The 22,663-nt window shown below is 36.7% G+C and overlaps 2 protein-coding genes across 3 annotated transcripts in view; one reads left to right on the top strand and one right to left on the bottom strand.

Annotated features, from left to right (window-relative positions):
* Positions 1 to 22,663, top strand: part of DHFR (dihydrofolate reductase) — a 638,672-nt gene that overhangs the window by 385,270 nt on the left and 230,739 nt on the right. The window lies entirely within an intron of this gene.
* The window catches only part of RASGRF2 (Ras protein specific guanine nucleotide releasing factor 2), a 132,788-nt gene that overhangs the window by 50,802 nt on the left and 59,323 nt on the right, over positions 1 to 22,663 (bottom strand). The window contains exons 10-18 of one of the 2 annotated variants that reach the window (XM_069777201.1): positions 21,360 to 21,478; positions 16,140 to 16,300; positions 15,068 to 15,134; positions 14,083 to 14,219; positions 10,835 to 10,917; positions 8,515 to 8,763; positions 7,813 to 8,201; positions 4,365 to 4,493; positions 2,989 to 3,078 (exon numbers count right to left, since the gene is read on the bottom strand). In XM_069777201.1, the coding sequence (XP_069633302.1) occupies positions 2,989 to 3,078; positions 4,365 to 4,493; positions 7,813 to 8,201; positions 8,515 to 8,763; positions 10,835 to 10,917; positions 14,083 to 14,219; positions 15,068 to 15,134; positions 16,140 to 16,300; positions 21,360 to 21,478 (1,424 nt within the window). The remainder of the gene's footprint in view (positions 1 to 2,988; positions 3,079 to 4,364; positions 4,494 to 7,812; positions 8,202 to 8,514; positions 8,764 to 10,834; positions 10,918 to 14,082; positions 14,220 to 15,067; positions 15,135 to 16,139; positions 16,301 to 21,359; positions 21,479 to 22,663) is intronic. The other variant, XM_069777202.1, reaches the window with a different exon arrangement.

The following is a 22,663-nucleotide window of genomic DNA, read 5'->3' as shown; positions in this document are numbered from 1 at the left end:
TTAATTTCCCAATGTCACTCAGCAGAATCTCAAAGGCCTTATATTCATTGCACAAAGAACCAGAAACTCATGTTTGCTTTGAACCTTGGCCTCATGAAATTAATCTGTTGCCTCCTACCTCTTGCATCAGAAAAAGCAACAAATGCCTACTTACCCTCCCTGTGACATGCATGATTTTGCAGAACTTTCTCATCAACCCTCCAAGTAATCTCTTCTCTAAACTCCAAATGCACAGAAGCCATTTTATACTTCCACTCATCCTTGATTACAAACTCTCAGCCTCCTCTAGTTCTCATCCCCTCCCCTCAAACAGGACATACCGCAACTCTACATAGTCTTCAATATACATGCAAATTCTGGATTTATGCTGGTCTTCTCTGCTTTGTCCTTTATTCCTCTGCTAATAATTCCTGATGTTTCCTTTACCTTTTTGGGTCCTGCTGAGCACTAAGATCGTTTAAGGGAACTATCTACTGTAATCCTCAGATCTTGTTCCTGAGCAATAATGTCCAGCACAGAGACCATCCTTTCAAGTGTAGAGCTGAGACTAGTTTTCCTCATGTGCATCACTTAGTATTTATCAACACTGAATGTCACCTGCCATTCTATTTATGTTCCATGTACGAGTATATTAAATGGCACACATCAAAATGTCTGCGGCAGTGAGGCCAAGGACCAACTGAAAAAAGAAAAAAAGCCATAAATCTCATTCACTACCCAAACTGATTCACTGAGGGATCATGTCCACCCTATGCAGTGAATGAGACAGGAGCCCACTGGAAAAAAAGGCATTATTTTACAAACACGCATGATTATGATAACATATACATGGGGAAGAAATAAAATTATTTGAATTACCCAAATTTGAACTGCATGACTCTGCAGCTTTAATACCATCTCTACCATGATGAACTGCATCAAGTTACAAAACAGGTAATTCAGCTGTTTGAGCTGTGGTTTGTAGCCTTGAATTTTCATATTGATTACATGTGGCCAGCCTTGCTCCAGCTCAGTCTCCTCAGACTCCCCACCACACACTTTTCTTGTCAGATTTGCTGCAGAACCTTCTTATTGGTTTTTTACATCACGCAGGAGAATGACCTTTTATGTAGAACTAGCTTAAACAGCAATACAAAAAAGTACTTAAGAATATTAGGGATGTTGTTTTTTCCTTTTTCAACAGCCCCATGCTTTGATATTCCTTCAATTGATTGCATACCTGCAGATTTTATTTCCTCTCATACTTCAATACTACAAATATTGAAAAGTTGTGCTTTTAGCAATATAAAAGCAGTAATTTTTAATTGCATTGGTCCTAGCAGGAAAAAACAGTATTTTTTATTCTTACTGTGTTTTTTGAACAATTTGTAAACATACTGGAATTAATTCATAAAGCAAAATGTTGCTGATTCCTTGACAGTGCCTGATTCCAAAGGCAGAAGATACTCATAATTTCAAAAAAAATTACTAAGTACATGTTTGTGACAGGTTCATAAAGTTCCTAAAACTGAACTTTACTCTCTTGTTACCATCTAAAGATCACAGGAAATACACCAGAGTAATAGGAGTGCTGATCCAGGTTTATCCAGAAATTATTTTCTCATGATGCCTACTCACTCAAGTGAATGACCACAACTTTAGACACAGTGGATACAAAATCCACTGAAATCAATGGTGATGATTTACTGACTTGCATAGAATTTCATGAGTGATTTTGAGACTAGGGTCTTCAAAGCAGTTTCTTGACATTCCAACTGTTATGATGGAAAAGAGGCAGGTTTTAATTTACAGTTGGACTATGCTTTGTCATACATAATCAAAATGAACTGTGGGGTTTGGGTGTGTCAATGCAAAGTAAAAGTAATTTTGTGGACCTTAAAAAAGTTGCTTTTTATTTGTACCATGACCTAGGACAGGACTCAGTGGAAAATACTAATATGTCAAAGGGTACACAGCAAGACAGCAAGTGAATTCAAAACTTAAGTATTTTAAGTTGCACTAAATACTTCCAGTCAATAGACAACATAGCTGCTTTCCAAGGAATATACAGTACACACTTGCAATAATTTAGTGAAGTACAACTGCTGTTATATATACCAACCGTGGGCATAAAAAAGCTCATTTTCAAAATAAAATTGTAAGTGAATACAAAAAAATAAAACCAAGAAAGATATGATCTAGGTGTTTGGAAGATTACATATACGTAAAATATTAACCTTTCAGTAATAGGCTGGACTAGTATTAAGGACAGAATACAAGAATTCAACTGATTGATAGGTGAACTGGAAATGTGGAGTGCCAAATATAACTCTGATTTAAGTCAGCAAGAAAAGCTATCAATGGCTTATACCACAATAGTTCAAAATCTCACTGAATAGTATGGCAATCTTCTTAGAGTCCACAAAACAAAGGCACAAAGCTCTAACGAGTTTCTTGAAGATGTGGTATAGTATGCAGTCCTTATTTGATAGGTTTCATGTTTTGTTCTAAAAGATATTTCTGAATACCTTCTCATCCTTTACTTCTTTCAAACAGATACAATGATGGTTGCTGGCAAGTCCCCAGGACAGGGTAGTATATAAACAGGCTAAAAGATGATTTTACTCTTTGGTGACGTATATTGCTTCACCAGCCAAAATTTCCAGACTGCCACAGCAGGAAATGCAACAGGGTGGATGCACCTGAACACCCTGCCTTAAGATGTTTTAGTCATTCTTATGAGTCAATTCCACTTTCAGTTAAATGTGTTACATTACAAATGCTTTCATAACGGCCACATAATTGGAAGCCAAGGCTCCAATTATCTGTGAATCCTGTACTGCAATGTCCACACAAAGGGCAGGATTCCAGACTCAAAACAACAGCAGATTCAAGTAACAAATCAGAGGCTATTTAGGATTCAGATAAGTATGTTCTTAAAAAATATTCACCTTTTCAGACCTAGGTATCTTATTATTATCTCTCTTTGGTACAACAGATTTCTCTCACCTGGTGGACTCCCATGCCCTGCTGCAGCTGTAGCAATAGCAAAAGCAGAAGCAGGAGAAACCGAACAGTGGCTGTTGTCAGCAGTTTGTACTGTAAAGGAAATGGACAGAGAAAAGGATACATACTTTTCATATTTTTCAAGTTACACAACAATAAACCTTAAAATCTTCACTAATGTTTATACTTTGTGAACATGTTATGTTTTCATTGCCAGAGGACTTAATATTAAGGGAAATAAAAACGTCATAATCTTATTTGCAATTTAAGTTTCATATCCAGGTCAGTATAATTAATGTTGCTATGGAAAAAAGTGTCTAAGACACTGGCAAGGTGAGGAACAAGCAACCAACAGAACCAACAAGTAACCAAACAGAAAAAGGAAAAAAAAAAGACAAAACCAATGGTGTAGAAAATCAACCTAACTAAAGATTCATGTTAGAGAGCTAAGCATATTAACCAACTTCTGATAACTAGATTCACATATTTTCCCAGGTCACTGCCTAGGATGAGTACAGTTCTGCACAATTTATCAAACTTTATAGGGGGCGCTGTGAACCTTGCTTCTGACTAGTACTCAGATAATATGGCATTGTTCCCCAGTTTCCAACTCCCAAATCTTGTCATCTCACCATAAACATGCCCAGTAACAGAAGATTACTATTGGTTTAAAATTAAAGTGTCTCAGCAACTTATTAACAGTTGAGAAGACACTGCTCTGGTTTTGTTGTTTTAATCCCAGGCATGAAATAACTGCCTAGAAATCTGGCTTACATGAGATGGCAGCATTTTAAGCGTTCATGGACGTAGCTCACAGCTCTGCTAATGATTTCAAAGAGTCACGTGAGAGCTATTTGAGGAGCTCCATCTCTCGCTCTTCCTCTTCAATTGAGCAGTTTATTCAAATCTTGGAATGAATAATGTGACACCATCTGTAAATATTCAGTGTTATATGAAGAAACAGACACAGTCACTCCCCATTGACAATAATGGGTGTTTTGTATTCCATGATTACATATGGTGCCCAAAGTATGTCCTCTTAGTAGCTGAAAAAAATCTGTCAAGGTCTTGAGAGTTTTGTGAGAATAAGACTGATTCAATATTAGTCTTGAACTTGGGCACATCCTGCTCAAGCTGTACAGAATATTTCATCCTACCGAAGTCCCAATATGCTTCCAAGTCTCTTGTTATTACTATACAAATTAACCAGCGTAATTCACATTCTAACGGCTTTTTTTTAAATACCTGAGAAATAAGGAAAATACAAGCAAAACACATTATTCAAACATGATTCTTTCCTAATAACCTGCAAAGATTACAGCTCTAGTACATAAACTCTTTAAAGTGACTCACAGAGGCAAGAAACATCAGCTTCTTACCTCCTGGTTGACGATAGCGGAGATGACGTGGTGTTGAAGGGGATCTACACGGTGAAAGCTCTGTGGTATCCACTGCCGAGGTGCTTTCAGGGATTGTCCGGTCCACTGACACAGATTCTAGAACTGCTGCTTTAAAAGACAGTAAATGTTAATACTGGCATTATCACTCGTAACTTGCAACTCATTATTAGAACTTTTTATATTATAATTATATTGTACTATATTATATTACGTTATATTTTATTAAAATACATTTATAACAATGTATATTAATGTATCAATTATTGTATTATATTACATTGTATTATATTATATTGTATTATATTATATTACATTAAATTAATGTATTTATAAAGTATAAATATTCTTTGAAAATATCCAAGAGGTCATACAGAACTACAGTATGGGGCTTTAAGATACGCTTTTTTAAAGCAGAGAGTATTAGGTTAGTTTGTCTTAGATACGGAGTGCTTCTGCAGAGATTATAGAGTATGTGGGTGATTCAAGACTCTCAGTTTACAAACACCAAGAGACAGAAAGTCTGCAAATGATCAACTTTGAACAATATGAACTGTACTGCATGACAAAAAAGAGTATGTACATCAAAGGGGGCTTCACTGATGGTGATAGCCATTTGGTGATTACCAAAACTGGTAATGTTTTAAAAATGGCCATTAATTAACAGCATTTATTACCAGTGTTTCAATACCAACCTAATACCACTAAATACCATCTAACACTAAGTTGTTTCCATTTGATCTCTGGTTTATAGTTTTTTAAACAGTGCTGCTTCTGGAAGTTTCCATGAAACTTTTGCATTAACAAGACTCAGCAATAATTATCCTCTGGATGGAGTTAGAAGACTGGGAAAGTTTTGTACCAATGACATAGCCACACAAAAACTCATAAATAAGGAACTTGGTGAAAACCAGCAAGTTGTCAGTTTTAAAAATAGGTTGGATAAGACTGCACTTTAAGTCAGCAGAATATGCAGTGAAATACACATGTATTAAGGATACTTGAACTCACAGGTTTTGTATGAGCTAGGGAAAATAATCCTTGGTGGATAACTATGTGTAATCAAAAACTGCCCAATAAAATGGCCAAACAGTACTGGAGAGCAGATTGCTCCATGGAGGAGTTCCTCTATAAAAGAATAAAAAAGGAATGGCAGAAATACTACTTCCAAAATGAGGGAAAAGAAGCTGATAAAATATATCCTGCATTTGATATGAGTTACAACTGTGCCAGCAGCATAAGCATTGTATATAGAAAAATATATATATAAACAAAAACTTTGGAAAACAAAAACTTTGAAAGCAAACAACAACTTTGGAAGTGGGTGAAGAAGGTGAAATTCCAGGATGTAAATGGACAACATTCAAGGAGAACAACAACCACTATAATACGTCCTGCTGAACAGAATTTGTACGGTTATATTGGATTCAGAGTTAGCCACAGCTGTTTTCTTGGAAATCTAACAGTACCAGAGCAACAGTATTAACCATAAGGGGGTGGTGCCTCCTGATTAAGTAGAAATGGCATCCTTACCCAGAAAACTTTAAAACCAAAAAAACGCATTACGTATGACAGGCAACGTGCAGATTAGCATTTTGTAGTTCTCCTACTACCCATTTCCATTCCCCTTGTGAGATTTTTTCTTTAAACTTACTCCTCTTCCTCAACATGCTCTATGCAGCTGTGTGACAAAAGGACTTTACCCCACGGAACAGAGCTATATAGCTGCAAATTCCTCCAAACTGAGTGCAAATTGTTCAGCGGGAGATCCCCAAAGGGACTGGAGACACTGCACAGACAGCAATTTAGCATTTATATGAGGTTCTTGGCATTTCCAAATGTTTCTCATGCTGCCCAGATGACACTTCCAGCTTTGATAGACTAGAATGCAAAATCTTAATACCTCTGCAACAATGCCTAGTGCTAACACTAGGTCAGAATAACCTATTCTTTACTAGTTTACTTTACAGTATATAGCAAAAAACATTACACATAAGCCTGCAGTTACCTGTGTACAATTACTTCTAATGCATGGCCTCTATTTTGGGACATGCTGTGCTATCACGTGGATTTCAATGTGGTTACACTAGTGCACAAGAAGAATTTGTCCAACTCTACATAGTAAAATACTATATTTTATATATATAAATGGTCTGTAATGCTATTCATTTAAAAACATCCAGCATACAGAAATATAATTATTAAGTATAACAGCCAACCAGCATTTTATGAAAGCATAAAGCATGGGCAAGCATAGACTCCTATAATGCTAAGGTGGGCAATTTTTTTTTAAACAAGAGACTACATTCTGTAAAAACAATCTCTCTGTATAATACAACATCAAATTTCTTATTTCAATTCATCAATAAGGAGTAGACATAATGCTACAATCATATTTTTCTTAGTTTATGTTTGATAATCTTTTTCTTCTTCCCTCTTGGGTTGTATCAATTTTCATTGTTACAGTACTTGCAAGTAAAATTGAGCTACATTTTGCTCAGATTAACAGTTCAAATTCCTCAGACTGTGAGTCAGGCCATGCAAGACCTTTTCTAAACATGAATTTTAGGGAAAAAATAGCATTTTTTTTTATTTCCTTGTCTTCTGTTTCGTGTAACAACAATACAAAAAATTACTGTATACTTCTATTCTAGTTCAGAAGACCACCTCTCCATCCCCAAAGAGCAATAAGAAATAGGTGCACACTTATGTATCCTATGAAATTAGAGATACATTCTTGCTTTGCCATATATAAATACAATGATCCCATTGAGGTTTATATCAACTAACTTTAGGCCTCTGGAAGCAGTACCTATTCCAAGGTGCTTTACCCAACCCGTAGAGGAAAGCAGGCATTTGCCCAGGAGCAATTAATCTATATTAGACATCTACCTTCTGGATGGATAACAACCAGGTGGTATGAATCTCACCAATGTACCAAGTGTATCACATAAATTATCTGTTTGGATTAGTGATGAAATCCTCCTGGAAAACTAGCCCTGTTATGTACATGTTAAAGCTGTTACGTGTTTACATCCCTATTTCTTTTTAACTTAATATTTTACTTCCTGTAGTAATGGTACAACTCCAAAATCTTTCACCTCAGGAAACACAACTGGCATCAAGTATTTCCTTCGGCCTTTCTCCTTCACGCTCTGCTGAAGGGAAAATGCACAAGGCCATTCTGCCATACTACTATTCCTACAAGAAGCAACAAAGCGGTGGAAACAGACAACACATCGCAGCCTCTACTAGAGATGACAGAGAGAGCAGAGTATTTGGTTTCACAACACAACTGATGGTGATCAGGAGAAAAAAAAAAGATGTGAGAAACAACTTCTCAGCAGTAATCTGATAAAAGTCAAGCCTACCTTAGAGACTACCCTATTCATCAAAAGTAACATTCAGTATTTTGTGGGTATGTTAATACCTCTTCGAATGCTTCTCCTCAGCTTGTTACAGAGGTCAACACGAGGGTTCTCCAAGCTGTCCTCAATGGAGCCAGGGCTTTGCTCAGGAGAGGAGGGCCCTTTGCTGAGGTCCAGGGGTACTTTACTACCCGTTGGCGGTGGGGAGGTGGCTGGGCTGTAGGTCGAGGTAGGACTGCTCGCCACAGATGAAGTAGAGAGGTCAAGGGCACCAATCCTTGAATTCAGTGGTGAGGTCAACGACAGTTTTCGGGTTCTGACAGGTGACGAAGTTCTGGAGAGTGACAATGGAGGAGGAGAAGAAAACTTGCGACAGAGATGTGGTGACTTCCCATCAGCCAGGTACTCTCCTCTGTTGTTTTGACTGGTAGCAAAGAATAACTCCAAAGACCTGAGAGTAAGAACCAAAAAAAAGCAACAGATCATAACAAACACCTAGCAGATTTAAGTGAAAACACTTATGAACAAATTTTGTGCAAATATGCATGGCACTGCAAAATCTGTATGACACTTAGTCCTCAAAGCCTGGGCAGAAAGTTGAGACAGACTTACCTAAGAAGTTACGTCATATTTACAAAGGAAGAACTTTCTTCTTAGATTATTTATATAACAGAAAATCATGGTTTCAACAATGCCAACAACAAATGCCAGCATGGTAATTCTGTAAGAAACCTATGACAGATGGGAAAAACCCCAGAGCTCACCTGACGGGAATGGAAGTGAAGGGCCGCCTGTATATGTCTGAAAGTTTTTCCAGTACAACAGCTGCAGTAGTAAATATGCGGTAAGTATGTAGGAAAGTATTCAGAAAATCAATACTTAGAAATCGCAAGTCTGTTAGCCGCTCCAAAAGGCGCTCAACGCTTGCGTAACGGATTTGAGGTACTTTGCAGGAATTCAGTGTTTTGCTGAAGCAGATATCAATGTCATCTCTATGAAGACGAGCATCAGATCTACACAAAGTTAAATTTAGAATATTTTACCAAAGAGGAAGAATGACTATGGTACAGTAGTGATATCACTTTAGCTGCTCCTGTCAACATACAATCACCAAATATATATGTATTCTTGTATTTCATCAACACAAGAAAACTCTTAATCTGTGGCAATACCTGCTTCCATTCAGTTATATTTTATGCCATAACTAAGGGAATTTAAATTTTATTTTTGACAAATACTTAATTTACATTTCAAAGTCTAAGAAACCATTAATGATGCTTAAATTTCTGAAATGGAACAGGAGGCAGAATTGTCCCTTCTTGTCTCTTTCAGACTGTTGTCCAAACTTAGCAGAAGCTAACAAAAGAATAATAGACTGATTGCAATATTTTCTGCTGGGATCTAGCTCTATCTAAAATAAACTAATGGACCCTAGCAAAAGAGAGGAAAATTAACTCCTTACTAAGCTTAAGGCTCACCTGCAAGGTAACACCTGCCCTCCGGCTACAAGAATTTTTTTTTTTTTTAAAAGAAAAAGGGAACAGCATGAAACATCTCAAATTTCAAAGCAGAAACCATGGAGAGGCTTTGTTTTAGTAAAAAAAAAAAAAGGACTAATTTTTGTTTGAACATCAAAACAAAAATGAATCATTTACTTAACCTTACTCACAATGGTTTTTTTCCAAATTCAGTTTTGCTTAGTTTTATCTAGTTGAAGGCTTAGTTTGTAAAAAAAGGGGATAGATACTACGTAAAGCATCTTTCAATACTGCCTGTTCTTTTCATTAAAAATGATTGGATTTTCTTAGAATACACCATCAAGATATTCCACACACTTTTACACTGCATTACATAAAAGAAACAACCAAAAAATTCTTCTTTCTTAAGTCGGGTCCTCAGAAAATTGACCTTTTTTTTTATTTCATCCAAAGACATCTGACTCTAAAAGTCAATGTGTGCTAAAAATCAGATGAGTAAAATCTCAGAAAGAGAACAGCAAATTTGTGTCTGTTGTTAAGATCCTGTATGCTTTTTTTTAGAATTAAGATTTCTTTCTCTTGACATTAGGATTCAGACCTTGCTGTACTCTACAATTTGAAAACAGATGAACATATTTTTAACATTCAGCAGGTAACAGAAGTGTTTACACACTGGAGAGTTCCTGGAATAAAAGTGAAGACAATAAAATGCCTTCTTTCCTGGGATCAAAGTTATATGTCCTAACAGTGTATTCACAGATTTTATCTCTTCTTCATCTCTAAACATATACAAAGAGAGGAGAGGCAACAACTACAAAACAGGCATTTGAGAAAGCTTCATGTATGGAGTACATCAAAGAGAGAGAAATGGTCTAGTGACAGGTAACAGTAAGAAAGCAAATACTTCTGTTTCTATCCCTACATTCTATTCCTTAATATTTATATTGCATAATAGTAGGTAAAACTCATGTAAATACAGATCTGTAGAGGATCCAAGATGTAAAATTGTGTTAGAAATTTGGAATCATGTATTGAAAATTGCTGTCTACAAATAAAAATTACTTATCACAATAAATTACTGAAAGACTCCAAGGATGAAGGAAGCAGGTTAATGAATAATGATGTCACCTTGATGTGATCAGTTAAAACTATGAGAGAAAATAATTTTTTCTCAGAAATAAGAGCAACGAAGAGAAGAAAGATTTTGGCCAATACAATAAAATACCTTGGAAAACGATACTTGTCTGCAGTCACCTAAATTGTGAAGACATTTAAAAACACATTCAATAAAATTATGAGTGGTATGACAGAGAAAAGCTAAGAGAGAATAAAATTATCCATCTGAACCATAATTGAAAGCAACTTCACAAATAATAGATAAATCTGAGCTGTGATACAGTCCAATACTGTGAATGGAGAGTTTACCATTTTGAGTCATCCCTACCATATCCAGAAAAAGATTTGAAAAGATACATTTTGGGATGTAGAATTAATTCCATTGAACAAAAACAGGGGAAAAAATTAATTTATTTTCTTTTGTTAAAACTTTTATTACAAAAAACCAAGAAGATATTTTATTCACTGGGGAAAAAAATGATGCACTTACTTGATCATATGCGGCACTGTGACTTTAGAGTTTTCTTCAAACACTATGGTCATTAAACCATTGCACCTTATATTATCAATGCACTGTGAAAACAAATATTGAGAACTGTTGAAATCAAAACACAGGGTAAGGAGACTTACTTTCACACTTTTCCTATCTTTGTAGGCTTAAAGCATAAATTTTACAAGGTATGGACTGATTGGTACAAGGTATTTTCATAAATGAAAAGCAGTGATGCAAGAATTATAGTGGACATGCTTCGTTAGTCTTCTGCCTTTGATTTGCACATCTGCAAGTCCATGCATCTTTACCAGCACACTCAGGATATTCAGCTCAGCATCCTTCTTCCCACAGGATTAAGTATTTTGAGTTGGAAGTGAAATTTCCTTTGAAGTTTCTTTAAAACTGAATGAAATTAAATATTTCTAGCATTTCCTGAATGAGAGTTAAGTTTGAAAAATCAACACTGCAAGAAAGTTGGAATACTTTATACACAAACAGATACACTAATACCTTAACCTTTACACTGTGCAAAAAGACCAAAGAGAAATATAACCAGTTGCTAGGAACACACTTGTAAAAACAAATTCAAGTGGTGCTCTTATTGTGAAACATAGCTATGAAGATGCTGTCCAAGGAGCTCCTTGCAAACTCTTACATAAATGTTTTGAGCTAGGTATTAGAAGCTGGAAAGACACTTCTGGGGCACGGTCACAGCACATACTGCTTTAGAAATTACAGGCTGTCCTGTGGCCAGTAGAAGTCTACAAACTAGGGGTGCATAAGCTGTTCTTCAAGCCTCAAAGCAGCTCAGTGCTGGCAGTGCACAGGGGTAGCTCGAAGCCATTTGTACACCATTATCTTCTGGTTTGTACTTTTATGTAGTTAAGGTAACAGAGCACCACAAGCCTTGCTCTTGGAAGTCAGCACAGAATCTGCCAGTGGATCAGGATTATATGGTCTGCCACAAGTACCTGCCACTTAACACGACAGGACTCGTCTTTGTAATGCTGTCTAGTTTTATTTGTCAAGTATCATGCATACATATATATAAAAACATTATTTCTTTACATCAGTAGAAAGGAGTTTACAAAATTATCATATACATTTACCTAGACTTAAAGAATAAAAATAGTCTGCTGGCTTTGGAAGGTCTCGTAGCAAAATAATGACTGACGTCAGATTGGTCAAACAAGATAATCAGAAACTGCTTCAGGTTTAAAATATATCTAACATAGCTATACATTTAAAATATGATCTATGTAGCTGTATGTGTTTTTAAATGCAGGTGTTAAGATTGTTTGAAAAGTGCAGTTGTAACAATTCACATTATGATTTTATCAAATTGTTACCTAAAAGCACTGAGAAAAAAAATCTAATAAAAATACATCATTTCCCCTGTATTAATTCTAAATGTTGCAAAGAAGCCCTTAGCACCAATTATAAAACTGCCTGAGGTAATTCACCACTGTTATCCTCAGTCTGCATAGCCCTAGCATTTACTACCCCCCTGACAGATACTAGCATTCTAGCTAAGGAATGAGTATAAAGGGGATCTAGAGCTGAAGGACAATAAGCTCAAACTAGAAGAGGGGAGGCTTCTTCAGCATCAACAAAACCCATGCATTTTCCATAAGAAGTGTATGGTTTGCATGAAAGGAATATAAATTCAAGAAGTCTCACTAGGAACATATAGACAAATACGACTTATATGTCTTATGCATATATAATTTAATAAGATGCAGAATTCTGGGCACTAAGACTAACGCTGTGAGTGAACAGCAACTACATGTATACTTTTTTTATTTGCAAACATAGAAGAACACATATTTACTAGAAAAATACTTTTTATAGGCCCTTTTTGTTAGCATAGTTTGTATGTTCTCCTTGAGGGTTGTGGACAGGGTTAAAAAGAAAAAAATGCTTCTGGGCAGGCGATTCAGTAATTTCTTATGGCAACATTTCTGCTGGCAATGGGCTCATTCAGAAACACAATCTGGTTTTCAAGAGACCAGTGATCTCAATTGTTTAGAAGTTTTCATGCATTATCTAAATTTTCACCCCAAATTTTCTTTCTCCAGTTATTTTCTTCTTTATTGCTCTCTCCAGATAAAGTACTAAGTCAACTGACTTGATTGCCATTTGTAAACGGTACCAATTCATGCCCCAAATGTCTGCAGTCTGCACAGCTTCTTGTGCCCCTTCTTACTCCTTCTTCTCTTTTAAGCTGCTGCTTATCCCCTCAGCATCTCTTGCTTCCCTTCCTATGTAAGGATGGAGAAGCTTTTTCAGCCTCACAATGCTAACAGGTCTCAGTTTTCTCAGGCTTTCACTTACAAGCTTCTGTTAACTGTTGGCCCCGTCTCTCTTCAGAATACCCCTGTCTTCAAAAGCTGGGAGATCTCCCCTTCCTCAAAGAGGGATCAAGGGAGAAACCCTTCTAACTGTTTCCCTGGCAGTCTGGCCAATCCTTTGCTCTCTCAGCCGTACGCAGCTAGTCGTGTTTAATTCTGCGTTCCTAAGACACTTCCAAGCTTTGCAGGCATGCAGCTCAATTCAGCTGTGGAGCTTTTCAGCTCTTCCCCTAAAACCACAGTAGCATTGTTTGAGTGGTTTGGAGGAGACGACCCGACCTTTGGAGGCAGACCCAAACTCTATTCTCTAGTCTACATGGACTGCAGATGACTTTCTCATTTAAATTTATTATTATTTAGGCTAAGAATTTACTTATTCCTGGGTGTCCCGTGTTCCAGGACAGTTCTTAAATGGCCTGGAAATTTCTTCTCCAGCAAATAATTGCAATACTTGTCAGTGGAACAACAGTGGAACAATTCACTGAAAATCCATTTTGTAAAAAATTCCCCAATCAGGTCTGTCTGTAAGATGTGTATGCACTGAGTTGCAGCTCATACCATATTTTGAGATTTTTATCTTCGTATTTTTGTTCCTTTAAAAAAGTTGGTCCACAAGAAAGTAACTCAGAATACTTATTTTTAAGCAATTTCTGCTCATGATGACAATTAATCTGGAGATGTTGCCAGCAACGGTAGCACCTTTAGAAATCAATCACTGATGACTCAAATGCAAAGACAGAATTTTGAGGAAAACATGTAACACTAAGGGTTTTTCACATGTATCACAGCAAATCAGCCCTCAAGAAATCAATATCCCTCTCCTGGATTAGTTTTCAGAAATACAGAATAAACTAAGATCTCAATACAAACAAGATAAAGAACGCATTAAGCTACCTGACTTATATCACTTGTCCATGCAGCTTTCTCCTGTCGTGATGGGGCTAAAAGGACAACAGTAAAAGCAGGAGCATCGGGAGGTTCAACCACAAGCCTGAAATCAAGGTGTCCAAACACTTGTCCAGTACCTTTTGCTTTACAGCCAGAGAGGAGAAAAAAAGTCAAAATGTGAGACTTCAGACTATAAGACAAAGAAAATAATGGTTTCATTTAAAATAGAAGTTACTTTAAAACATCTCTCTGACAAAGAGCAAATCTAACTCAGGATCCAAAACTCATTTTGTTTTTCACATACACCAAATTAAAAAAAAAGCTGCAAATATGCAGGAGTGGGAGTTGCTATACTTTACTTTTAAAGATACCAAATAAGGCTAAAATCCTTTTAATACATCTATGCTGATATACTCTCAGCATACTAGAAGTATTACTGAAATTAATGAAACTACTTCCACAATTCAAGTGCAAAACTTGCCAAAAACTGCAGGATGGAAGCCAAAATGAGTAACAGTAAAATCAGCTTGGGAATGTGTTTTGTTATTTCATTTGAACAAGCTTGCAGTCAAGATCTGTAGGGAGTCCAAGAGAAAAACTTTCCGCTAATTCTGCCAACTCACTCAACCCCCATGTATTTAAGAAACCCAATTATCTGCTTCTTCTTTTAAGGCATATTTTCTTCTTTCTGAGATCCTCCGGGTGAAGTTGTATACAAAAGTCAGCAAATAATTTGTCACATTCCTTCAGCCAGTCTACTTGAAAATCCTATGTGAGATGTCAACAGCAAGAAACAACAAAACAAACCCTTATCAAAGCCAGCATGCCCACTATTAAAACATCTCTTCTACTGAATCAGTTCAATGCTGTATTCCTCTGGCTTTATGAAAGGCGAGAACATATCAATTTGCTCTTATGAAAAATAAACAAAGGGTACCAATTTTAAGAAACTAGAAATGGTAATTACTACAAACAGCTGAATTTAACTTACAATCATCATCACTCGTGTCTGTCTCCTCGATCAATGTGCACTCTATTAAAGACAGAACACCTCCTGTCTATGAAAACAAAGCACATTTTTCACAAATTTTGACATTTGTTCCCATTTGTCATTATAGTTATTTTTAAACTTTGATATACCTTACTTTAAGGTTTTACATTACTCAGAGCTCTTAGGAAGATACATCAATTTCATGATGCACATTTTTCCTCAAGAACTAAAGCTACATAGATAAAATACAGCATTTTTCTTAATCCCACAAATTAATAATATACTTACATGTACAAAATCTCTTTCATTTTTACATGATTATAATTAATCTCACATACAGACTTGTTCACAAGTTTCAAAAAAGGTAACTAGAATTTTATCTTCTCCTGAATTTAAATCAAATACATACAAGATTTTTTTTAAAGGTTCAGTTATACTCTATTTATTTTGCAAAATACTTGAATGATGTAAGGGGTGAAAAGTGAGAAAGCATACAAACAGTTTCAATAACCTCTCGGAAATGTCTTTGTCAAATTAAAATTCTATTCAACATAATCCACTCTGTAAACTACCAACATCTCTTTAATCACAAGCCAACAGTATGAAAGCCTGATTCTCAACAAATATAACTAGAGTATTCTTAGAAGAGGTTTCAGTTTAAGAGAATGTGCTGTTCAGGAAAACAGAATTGACTTTTAAAATTAATTTTATTAGAGCTCTGGAAAATATTCTTTGGTAATTCCATGGGGTTGTACTGGCTGATTTACGGACTGAAAACTGACTTCTATTCAGTGCTAGCTTATACAAATAGACACGCCAATGTCTTGTTTTTAACTCCCAGCTTATTAGAATTACACGGTTCTAGAAAAAAAATTGTAGTTAGTAAGAACTTTGGCTGAATTCTATTATTTGCAATGAGAAGACAAAGCAGTTAACTTCTGTCCATCACCTCACTTCTGTTTATAACAACACATGCAAATCTCACGTTAAAGCCATAAAATAATAAAATATTGAAAATTCACTGAAGCTGTGTTTTCATTTTGTAAACTGAGCCATAATTTAAAATCTATACCTTAAGAAGGTGCAGTTTTCCTCCTGAACTTCTTGTACAAATTAAAAAATGTTTTGTAAATAAGAAGCACTGCCTTTCTCCTTCTTTCTTCAAAGATAATGATCCCAGACGAACTTTACTAAGTTTCCCCCTCTCAACTGAAGGGACTTGAATAAGGGAACCTGATAATAAAGATGGAAAATTTACTGTTCTGTAGTAATATTTAGTAGGCACATTTGGAGTGTTAATGTATTGAATATTATGATATTAATTAATATAACTTTTCATTCTAGTAAGTATCAATAAACATCAGCATCTCTTTTAAGCAGAAGTTGATCATCATTTTTTGCACAAGTTTGCTTTGTTTTTTACAATAAATAGAGTCAAGCAAGTACAGTCTAGACTAATACTTATGTACATGGCAGGATTAGATCTTGGGCAAATTCTGTTGCAATTTAAACACACTAATAGCACATTGATCAGAAAATGAAGCTGAACAGCAAACTGCACTTTTGACAGCTGCAAGACTTGGAAAAGATAATTACTTCCAAGCCAAAGAGACAGAGGATGAAAAGAACAGGTTTTGAAGGAAAAGAGTTTGTGTATGTGTGTGTGCCTGTGTGCAAGAGAGATGGAAATGAAGCACATATTGCTTCTTCTTATCTCATACTGCATAATTTTCAGTGCTCCACAGCTCATCTAAAATGTGTTACCAGTAAAACACTTCTGAACTAAATTGAACCTCATTACATAAGTCTGAATTTGTGCTCTGCAGAACTCCAGACTGGGGACAGCTTTGCTTCTGTGCTGTTTCATGCCTCAAAACCAGCCTCTGACCAACTTTTCTAGATTGATATCACTATGTGTATCACTTCCAAATTTGGATCTGGAGTTAAATTTGGTAGTGAAGTGCAATTCCTCTATATATTGAAGGGAAAGAATTTATGACACAACTTGCTGTTACCAGACAGGGCAGCCAAGAGACCTCCTAATCTTATTCCCACACATCTATCCTTACTATCACCCTTAGACTGCCTCTCATCTTATTCCAACATTAGCTAGCTAATAGAGCTAAACCAGCAGGAAACTAATGCTACAAAGAAGTAGCTGACTTAGCTCCCTGATATGCCTCAATGCAAGGTCAAAAAAGCACCAGTGATGATGCAAAGGAACTAACAGCAGCAGAACAAGCATGAGAGGCTAGATACTGGCTTGCCTCTTTGAGAGGCAACAAGATATTGGACTCGCACAGCTATATCAAAGCTCCAACTAGAGGCAGCGTCTTGACACAATGCAAGCCTGAAAGAATTATCCATGAAATACTAGATTAGTATTTCTTACTCTATATTGTCAAAAAAATTATCTTGTTCAAAGTTCACATACACAATCTTAAACTAACAAACAGAGAAATTAAGGTAACTGAGAAGGCTACTGTTTATCTACATTTTTCTACACTTAGCTCCCTCTGTATATTTAATTAATTAGCCTTAAGTTGTTAATATATTTGAAACTTATACTGTCTGGCATAGCAAAATATACACCAGTAAATCTGCAACGGAACAGTGTTCTTTGACAGCCAATTCACATTTAAACTAAATGAGCACTACGTGATTTGTGTCACTGCAACAAAACAGTGAAGTTATACTCTAGAAATTTGCAAAGTTCTGGAACATTTTTTCAGTTCACTTAAATTCTGACCAAACCCCATAAATACTTATTGGTTGTACATTTCCCCTGGACAAGACAGCCTACCTGCCTCAACTGTGAAAGACAAGGAGACCATTCTTGTGTGTTGGATCGGTGACTTCCTATGTCACACTGACAGCCCTCTATGTCCCATTACAAGGCCAAGGAGTGTGTACAAAACAATTTGCAAGTAACTTCCCATCACAAAATTCTCAGGGTCATTTTTCTCCTGAAATTCCCTCTATACATTTAGGGTCACAATATTGAATCTGTACATTTTGTTTCTGCTTTGCCTCTTGGAATAACAGTATCTAAAAATATGATATCCTTACAGATACAGCTTTACAGGTAGCTTCTTCCCCCTCCCCCCCCCCCCCCCCCCCATTAGAATGCTTTCAGGAATACCATATTCTGTTCTGCTAAAATGGGCTGGAGATTAAATGGTCGTCTTGTATGGAGCTGAAACGTTACCATTCAATAAGGTAAATCAAAATAAAGGACATTTTTTAAATGCAGAAAAGAGAGACTGCATTATCTCTCTTTGATACTCAATATTTACAGAGACAAACACATCTACACATGCTGCATGGCTGACATCAAGCAAGGACCTCATGCATTCCCATCAAGCTTTTGTGATTAATGAAACTGGGCATTTGCCCACCATGCATTCTAGTACAGATTTCCTCTTAAGGAAAAAAATGGTCACAATTGGCCAATGTACAGTTGCAGTGAGCAAGTGAGGCTAATTTTAGAACATTCGTTAATAGTATAGTTTGGACGATAGGTGTAAACTCAGGAATTTTTATCCAGCTACAGACCTAAGAACTTTCAGTACTTCAACACTGCCAGAAGAGCAGAATAGCACTCTGTTAGCCTTTGTTCTATCCAAGAAATACAAAAGGTTGTATTTTAAAAAAAAATTTTTAGTCTACAGGTAAGTGCCTGGTTTACAAATTCAGTTTGGCTTTCTCCATTCTGGTGGTCTTTTAATTTTACTGTAAGGATGGTCAAACACTGGAACACATTGCTCATTCAGGGAGGCTGTGGAGTTTCCATCCTTGGAAACAACCAAAACCTGACTGGACGTGGTACAGGGCAACCTGCTCCAGCTGGTGCTGCTCTGAACTGGTGAGATTGGACTGGATAATTTACAGAAGTCCCTTCCAACTTCAACTATTCCATGATTTTGTAGTTGTGATATATTTATCAGTAGAGGTAAATTCATAGCAGCTGATGGCAGGAACATCAGACTGAGTGTTTGGAGGCATCTAATGGGCCTAGAGATGCCCAGTTGTCTGGGTGTCAGCCAGTGTTGGACTGCAGACCGAGATTCCCTATGCTTCCTTTAGACTCTTAAAGTTCCTGAATTGTCTGCCATGACTTATAATATGCTTGACAATAAAGTCAGTATCTAAGTAAGAGACAGAGAAAAGCAGACCCCAAGAAACATGAAGGGCAATCCACAATCCAGATTGCAAAGCTCTGCCAGAGATAGTTCCCAAGGTCTCAGCTTGTATACCCCAACAGAATCACTCTCTTCTTAGAAAGTAAAGTAATAACATATGCCAAAGTTGCAATTAATCTTCAGAGAAAAAGTCTGAACAAAGGTAAAGGCACCTCACTCCTTTTTTAAGCTGAAAAGAGGTTTCCTGTGCCCTACACTAATCAACACAAAGAATAGGACCCTAATTGAAATTAGAGGAGATGGACAACACTGTAAAAGTGACCCTACTATCAGATGTGAAAGGAAAATGGGCTCTGTGTTACTTCATTAGCTCTATACGATCTCTGCACTTACACAAAATGACATGTAGTGGATGTTCCAAAAGTTAAACTGTGATACAGCCTTCTATAACATACAGTCTTGTCCACTGTCCTTTGACTGTATGCCCAGAAATAAATCTGAATTTAATTTACTTAAACTATGGGTTTGACCTGGGTCTAACACTCCAACAGTAATCTTTTTCAGACTGATTCCCACAGAAAAAATAATGAGTTTTTACCGATGAAACACTGGGTACACAGACAAAATAACATCAGCCAATCTTAAGGGGACAAAACCCAACAGATATATAAATACAAAATATTGTAGTCATCTTGCAAAAAAATTCTAAAATGTAATTAAATTGCATAGTGAAGTCAATCTAAGATAACCACAGACCTATAATTTTTTGGCTGTGGATGCAACACTTCTCAAAGACATATTCATAACTCTTTAAATACCTCAGTTATAACAAATGCACATATTTAATGAAGCATCAAGTAATTTAACAGTGACTGTTGTACAAACAGTCTTGGAATTTATTACAGGAAGTTTCATAGTTTGGCCAAATAACTACAGAAACACCACAGAATGGATTTCAAAATGTATACAAAGCATATTAATTACCAGCTGTGCATATGGTTCTTTTAAACAACAAATGTTCTGCTGAGGCTACCTAGAAAAGGTCTTATGAAGGGATGCACCTAAGTTACATTCCTGGCCTTTCCTAAATACATTTAACGCTTTTCAGACACAAAGAAGCTTTTACCCAGACAAAACCCTACGACACAGATTTGTAGTTACTGTATACAAACCCACTAACTTGTTTTAAAAGATCCAGAAGTAAATCATCGTATAAATGGGAGAAAAATAAGCTTCAGTTATGAAGTTTTCACATTTGCTGGTTTAACATTAAAGTAAACCCCACCAAATAAGAACTGCAACCGGTTTGCAGTTCCTGGTAAAAAGTGACACTTATTTTAAATGGAAAAGTTATTTTATCACAATTTTGTAGAACTTAACAACAAATTCCACCTCTGCTATAGCTAACTATCAATAGAAAGAGTTTCCAAAACCACCGAGAATAGACAGAAAAGAATACAGTAGGGGTCTTCCCCTCTTATTTTGCTAACTATTATACTAGTAGTCCTACGTTCCTGGCAGAACAGGATGCCTTTTCTTCATGACTTCTTCTTGCAGAATTGCTTTTATATCTATGCTGAACTTCTACTAAAGCCCAAAAATGCGTCTCTCAAGAGGCAAAGTGAGTATGTTCAGGTATTAAATCTGTGCTTGCGCTATCAATTTGAGATGTTTCCAAAGCACCAAGAAAAATGGGAACTGACAGCTCTTTTCTTTCCTAGCAATCACTTTACCACTGACAAAGCTTCAAGTTTCTCCTACACTTTTGCCCAAATGTTGGTACCAGCTGGGACTGTCATGTTAACTGGCCAGGCAGCCCTGGTCACTGAGGAGCTGTAGGTAATTCCATCCCTTTGAAGATTACAGTCCAGGCAGAATGTACATTACTGTCCCATGAGTGCTTTACCATTCATGAGCTGCTGTTTTTCATGATTTCTGAAGAAAACAGCACAGAAATGGGGTTCAACTACAGCCCAAAATTAGTTGTCATCAAGGCGTTTTGTGACTTACCCTCCACAGACCATGAGTTGTCTTAGGATGTTAGCTGTGTGCAGCACAGTGACCTGCCCAATGATGGCAACATGAACCCTGCTGGTTTTAATGCAATTTTTTCATGATTATACAGATAGCTTTAAAGAAGAATGCCTTACCTTGGCGTATAAAAGTTTGGCTGGTATCTAGTAATATATCACAGCCTTCTACTATCGTTCTTTCTATGGCTAGATTCTTCCGGATGTTTTCTGTGTCACTCACTTCATCATGCATCACCCTGTTAGACACAATACAAAATGCACTTTAAGTTCCCTGAAATGTATCTTGCACCTGTTGTGTCTGTTTTCACTTGCACTTACACAGCGTAGACACAGAAGGTAGTTGATGTCCTTTGCCACCTGCTACAAAACAGATATATCCATGCAGTACATGATCACTCTAGATCAAGTTTCTTGCCTTTTTTCTCCTCCCTTTCAAATAATTCTTGCAATCATTTAGTTTTTTCAACAGTGGAACCAATTTTGCCAGACTTGTTTTTAGGCTATTTCTAAATACATCTGACATGCCACCAAGCTAAAAACCCTTCACAGCTAATAGAATAGTACTTCTTGATCCTTAATAGACCAGGCTGCCACAAACCTGGAAGTTATAACACATCGTAGAGTCCCTGCCCATGACTTTAGGTTCCCACTCTGCTCTGCTTCAGTTTACATCTCAATTGTACCATTCACTTTGCCGTTGCTTCCTGTAACAACCACAGCCTTGATGGCTCACCGCTTACTTTCTCCCACTTTTTTTCATAGGCATCCTCCCCTTACAAAGAGAAATACGGATTTTTTCAAGGCTGAAACCAACCCAGAAGTTTATATGGTGTTGTGATGTATAATATTTTCCTAAACTGGGACCAGACTGCACTATCTGAAAGCTCTTCCTCCCTCAGAATTACATTAAAGAGATGGAAATGAGTCACAAAGTTTTATATTTATGGTCTACACTGTCTGCCTTATGAGCAGAGGAGGATCAATCAGTCTCAGCCTCCAATTCTGAATGCTGAGTGACAAATTAGTTGGATCATCAATGAACTCTGACTTATGAGATGAAGCCAAGTCAAAGCTGATTGATCTGCTTCTGCACATAACACTGGCCAGAGAAATTCTCTGCTTTGCTTGAGTGGAAAGGAGACATTACTTTTTTCTGCTTCAGATGGCCTCAGAACAGGGCAGAACTTGCTGAACACTGCAGGAGTCAAACACAGACATTTCTGTAAAAGATATTGCCTGCCCAGCTCTTTAAGACATTAGAGCTTGAAGAGGTGGCACAGCATGACCTGACTCAGAAAGCTGCCTCTGTTAAAAACACAGTGGGACAAAAAGGAAAAAATAATAAGCTCCAAATTAATGGGCAGTCTGCACAAGGTAGCAACTTTGTCTTAACAGAAAAAGAAAACTGACCAGTCAAGAGC

This window comes from Haliaeetus albicilla, chromosome Z (assembly GCF_947461875.1).
Source record: "Haliaeetus albicilla chromosome Z, bHalAlb1.1, whole genome shotgun sequence".
Lineage (NCBI taxonomy): Eukaryota > Metazoa > Chordata > Aves > Accipitriformes > Accipitridae > Haliaeetus > Haliaeetus albicilla.
This window is presented reverse-complemented; position numbering and strand designations above follow the sequence as displayed.